Here is a 5,777-nt window from a genome sequence, read left to right as displayed (position 1 = left end):
TCTACTCTGACTGTTACTGGCAGTTAAAGCCGCAGTTTGTCCACATGAAAAAGCCAAATTAGGGCACTGCTACCTGATTCAGAGTTTAGCTGCATGTTTCTCTAAAGCTGCAGGTTTTGGAGATTAGAAGGCTGTTGCTTCTCATCAGTAGTGAGAGTTAAGGGAAATGAAAGGCGTGAGCTTGATGGTCATAGCATGTTAAAGTAACCTCAACCACCTGCTCCCGGACACATAGACTCAGCAAATCACACTTTTTGGTCCCTGCATGTAGTGTTCACATAATGAAATTAAGTCATTTTTGTTGGCTGAATTTGAGAGTCTGTCTGGTTGTCTGATTGGTGGAGGGTTTAGGGGTGGGACATTTCTGTGTGAGAATGGTCATCGACAGAGCACAGCGTGTGCCCGACTCCCAGGCCGTGACTGCTGCGACCCCGCGGGTCATCGCCGCTGTGTCAGAGGGAGGGTGGTGTGGGGACTGCCTGTATGGGGGCAGACCCTCTCCTCCCCAGGGTAAAGCCTGGTAACCCTTTTCTGGTCCCCAGCCTCGCAACCCACACTGTCTTCCCCTCATATGAATCTATGACACGCAGGCCAGTGCCACATCACAGAACCTAGCTGCTGCTGCTGAGAAAAAGTCCAGCTTTTTTTTTTTTTCTTTCTTTTTTTGGCTAAAGGAAGTCGAGTCCGACGTGTGTGACAGTTCCTCTCTGTCCTCAGAAAGCGAACCGCAGCTGTAGCACAGGCAGAGAGGACCGACCAGTTCCCTCAGTCTGATGGGTGACGTGTGTGTAGAAAAGAATGACTGAACACAGAGTGACACCGCTGCCTGGAACTGCCCAGCGTTCTGAATGAACGTAACTGCAAAGAATGTCACCTTGCCTGTAAAGAGCCAAGCTGTCCATTTGTTAGGTCTTAGAGTGGCCAGACTTGACACAGTAGACTTCCCAGTGCTGATGGCTTAGAGAGCATGTAGGACCCACTGATGCATGTGTTCTGGCCTGACAGAGTAGCTTAACTTACACCCCCAGGAAACACAGAGTATCTTAACTTCCACCCCCAGGAAACACAGTGCAAAAGGAGATTTAGGCAGTGGGATTTCCTTTTTTCTCATGGTCACTTACTCTCTCTCTCTCTCTCACTCACACACACACACACAAAGACCCCTGTCTGTCATCTCCTGTTTCAGCCTCAGCTGGCGCCCCCCCCCCCCCCCCCCCCCCCCCCCCGTCGTCTCCAGGGTGGCTTAACATCTTTTCCGCCGTACCCCCCACCTTCTCTCCTCACTTGTCCTGAGGTCAGGAGCTGGTGACCACAGGCTTGTCTGATGACGTGAAGGTGAAAGGGGAAACAGAAGTGTACTCTGTGGCTCTGTTGGAAGATGCTGAGTTTTCTCTTTTTTTCTTTTTTTTTTTTTTTTTTAAATGAAAAGTAGGATTTTTGTCACGTCTGCTGTATTCGTCGTGTCAACCAGCACTGACGTGGTTTTAGAGAGCAGTCGCTGAATCGGTCTCTGTTCACACAAAAGAACTTGGTATTGGAAGCGTTTTACAGTACAACATTTGCTCCCTATGAACGGATGTGTGTGAGAGTGGTGTGATGAACTCTGGGTAGTCAGACATTTTCTCCACCTGTTTATACTGATTGCTTACAGCTCAATGGCCCCTCTGTGCTGCTGGCTCGACACATGGTCGTATGTGCTGCGGTCCCCGGGCCGTTTTTTTCGCTCCTAAAGTTGGAACAACTGCGACAGAGGGAGGGCTATTTTAAGAGCTTTTGTTTGTCTCTGATCTGGTGAGACCACTGCCGTGTCCATAAGCCATTATTCATGTGCATTCTTCATCCTTCATCCACAGGGAACAAACGTTTTCATTTTTTTCTTGTCTTGTTTTTTAATCTTGCTGTAAGTTTTTGCTCTAATTTGAGCAGATTATTTTCTCCATTTTTGTATGAAGAATATGTGGTTAATCTGTGAATGGGTTTGACTTTTCCTCTCAAACCGTTCTCTGTCCTCTCACCTAATGGCGTTCAGTTCCTTCTATCGTCCTTTCACAGTGAAGCTGCTCCTGTGTGTATCCTTTTGTATTCTGATTCAGTAATCCAAACACATCTATAGTGTCTGTGTGTTAGTCCTGTGTGTATCCTGCTATATTCTGATCTTGTAATCGAAACACATCCATAGCGTCTGTGTGTGAGTCTCAGTGTGTATCGTGCTATATTCTGATCCAGTAATCCAAACACATCCATAGTGTCTGTGTGTTAGTCCTGTGTGTATCGTGCTATATTCTGATCCAGTAATCCAAACACATCTATAGCGTCTGTGTGTTAGTCCTGTGTGTATCCTGCTATATTCTGATCTTGTAATCCAAACACATCCATAGTGTCTGTGTGTTAGTCCTGTGTGTATCCTGCTATATTCTGATCCAGTAATCCAAACACATCTATAGCGTCTGTGTGTTAGTCCTGTGTGTATCCTGCTATATTCTGATCTTGTAATCCAAACACATCCATAGTGTCTGTGTGTTAGTCCTGTGTGTATCCTGCTATATTCTGATCCAGTAATCCAAACACATCTATAGCGTCTGTGTGTTAGTCCTGTGTGTATCCTGCTATATTCTGATCTTGTAATCCAAACACATCCATAGTGTCTGTGTGTTAGTCCTGTGTGTATCCTGCTATATTCTGATCCAGTAATCCAAACACATCCATAGTGTCTGTGTGTTAGTCCTGTGTGTATCCTGCTATATTCTGATCCAGTAATCCAAACACATCCATAGTGTCTGTGTGTTAGTCCTGTGTGTATCCTGCTATATTCTGATCTTGTAATCGAAACACATCCATAGTGTCTGTGTGTTAGTCCTGTGTGTATCCTGCTATATTCTGATCTTGTAATCGAAACACATCCATAGTGTCTGTGTGTTAGTCCTGTGTGTATCCTGCTATATTCTGATCTTGTAATCCAAACACATCCATAGTGTCTGTGTGTTAGTCCTGTGTGTATCCTGCTATATTCTGATCCAGTAATCCAAACACATCCATAGTGTCTGTGTGTTAGTCCTGTGTGTATCCTGCTATATTCTGATTTTGTAATCCAAACACATCCATAGTGTCTGTGTGTTAGTCCTGTGTGTATCGTGCTATATTCTGATCCAGTAATCCAAACACATCCATAGTGTCTGTGTGTTAGTCCTGTGTGTATCCTGCTATATTCTGATCCAGTAATCCAAACACATCCATAGTGTCTGTGTGTTAGTCCTGTGTGTATCCTGCTATATTCTGATCCAGTAATCCAAACACATCCATAGTGTCTGTGTGTTAGTCCTGTGTGTATCCTGCTATATTCTGATCCAGTAATCCAAACACATCCATAGTGTCTGTGTGTTAGTCCTGTGTGTATCCTGCTATATTCTGATCCAGTAATCCAAACACATCCATAGTGTCTGTGTGTTAGTCCTGTGTGTATCCTGCTATATTCTGATCCAGTAATCCAAACACATCCATAGTGTCTGTGTGTTAGTCCTGTGTGTATCCCTGCTATATTCTGATCCAGTAATCCAAACACATCCATAGTGTCTGTGTGTTAGTCCTGTGTGTATCGTGCTATATTCTGATCCAGTAATCCAAACACATCCATAGTGTCTGTGTGTTAGTCCTGTGTGTATCCTGCTATATTCTGATCCAGTAATCCAAACACATCTATAGTGTCTGTGTGTTAGTCCTGTGTGTATCCTGCTATATTCTGATCCAGTAATCCAAACACATCCATAGTGTCTGTGTGTTAGTCCTGTGTGTATCCTGCTATATTCTGATCCAGTAATCCAAACACATCCATAGTGTCTGTGTGTTAGTCCTGTGTGTATCCTGCTATATTCTGATCTTGTAATCGAAACACATCCATAGTGTCTGTGTGTTAGTCCTGTGTGTATCCTGCTATATTCTGATCCAGTAATCCAAACACATCCATAGTGTCTGTGTGTTAGTCCTGTGTGTATCCTGCTATATTCTGATCCAGTAATCCAAACACATCCATAGTGTCTGTGTGTTAGTCCTGTGTGTATCCTGCTATATTCTGATCCAGTAATCCAAACACATCCATAGTGTCTGTGTGTTAGTCCTGTGTGTATCCTGCTATATTCTGATCTTGTAATCCAAACACATCCATAGTGTCTGTGTGTTAGTCCTGTGTGTATCCTGCTATATTCTGATCCAGTAATCCAAACACATCCATAGTGTCTGTGTGTTAGTCCTGTGTGTATCCTGCTATATTCTGATCCAGTAATCCAAACACATCCATAGTGTCTGTGTGTTAGTCCTGTGTGTATCCTGCTATATTCTGATCTTGTAATCCAAACACATCCATAGTGTCTGTGTGTTAGTCCTGTGTGTATCCTGCTATATTCTGATCCAGTAATCCAAACACATCCATAGTGTCTGTGTGTTAGTCCTGTGTGTATCCTGCTATATTCTGATCCAGTAATCCAAACACATCCATAGTGTCTGTGTGTTAGTCTCAGTGTGTATCGTGCTATATTCTGATCCAGTAATCCAAACACATCCATAGTGTCTGTGTGTTAGTCCTGTGTGTATCCTGCTATATTCTGATCCAGTAATCCAAACACATCCATAGTGTCTGTGTGTTAGTCCTGTGTGTATCCTGCTATATTCTGATCCAGTAATCCAAACACATCCATAGTGTCTGTGTGTTAGTCCTGTGTGTATCCTGCTATATTCTGATCCAGTAATCCAAACACATCCATAGTGTCTGTGTGTTAGTCCTGTGTGTATCCTGCTATATTCTGATCTTGTAATCCAAACACATCCATAGTGTCTGTGTGTTAGTCCTGTGTGTATCCTGCTATATTCTGATTTTGTAATCCAAACACATCCATAGTGTCTGTGTGTTAGTCCTGTGTGTATCCTGCTATATTCTGATCCAGTAATCCAAACACATCCATAGTGTCTGTGTGTTAGTCCTGTGTGTATCCTGCTATATTCTGATCCAGTAATCCAAACACATCCATAGTGTCTGTGTGTTAGTCCTGTGTGTATCCTGCTATATTCTGATCCAGTAATCCAAACACATCCATAGTGTCTGTGTGTTAGTCCTGTGTGTATCCCTGCTATATTCTGATCCAGTAATCCAAACACATCCATAGTGTCTGTGTGTTAGTCCTGTGTGTATCGTGCTATATTCTGATCCAGTAATCCAAACACATCCATAGTGTCTGTGTGTTAGTCCTGTGTGTATCCTGCTATATTCTGATCCAGTAATCCAAACACATCCATAGTGTCTGTGTGTTAGTCCTGTGTGTATCCTGCTATATTCTGATTTTGTAATCTAAACACATCCATAGTGTCTGTGTGTTAGTCTCAGTGTGTGTGTTAGTCTCAGTGTGTGTGTTAGTCCTGTGTGTGTGTTAGTCTCAGTGTGTGTGTTAGTCCTGTGTGTGTGTTAGTCTCAGTGTGTGTGTTAGTCCTGTGTGTGTGTTAGTCTCAGTGTGTGTGTTAGTCTCAGTGTGTGTGTTAACCGTCCTCTGTTGCTCTCTCCTCAGGATCTGAACACGATTTACTGCCACCTCTACCACATGGACGTCCTGTCTCACCTCAGAGAGCATCAGCTGCGGTAAGACCAGCTCTCCCTCTTCTAATTAAACACCACACCGTCTGTACCACAGACAGACAGACAGAGCAGACAGACAGACAGGCAGAGCAGTTAGAAAACAAACAGACAGACAGACAGACAGACAGAGCAGTCAGAAAACAAACAGACAGACAGACAG

At 43.7% G+C, this 5,777-nt stretch overlaps 1 protein-coding gene across 1 annotated transcript in view; it reads left to right on the top strand.

The window, feature by feature from the left end:
- The first annotated feature begins 374 nt into the window (after positions 1 to 374).
- Positions 375 to 5,777, top strand: part of rapgef6 (Rap guanine nucleotide exchange factor (GEF) 6) — an 83,653-nt gene continuing 78,250 nt past the window's right edge. Inside the window, exons 1-2 of the mRNA XM_030793853.1 lie at positions 375 to 510; positions 5,542 to 5,620. Coding sequence (XP_030649713.1) covers positions 375 to 510; positions 5,542 to 5,620 — 215 coding nt within the window. The remainder of the gene's footprint in view (positions 511 to 5,541; positions 5,621 to 5,777) is intronic.

Source organism: Chanos chanos, chromosome 16, assembly GCF_902362185.1.
Source record: "Chanos chanos chromosome 16, fChaCha1.1, whole genome shotgun sequence".
In the NCBI taxonomy this organism is placed as follows: Eukaryota; Metazoa; Chordata; class Actinopteri; order Gonorynchiformes; family Chanidae; genus Chanos; species Chanos chanos.
Note: the sequence above shows the minus strand (reverse complement) of the source record. Positions and strands in the feature narration are given on the sequence as shown.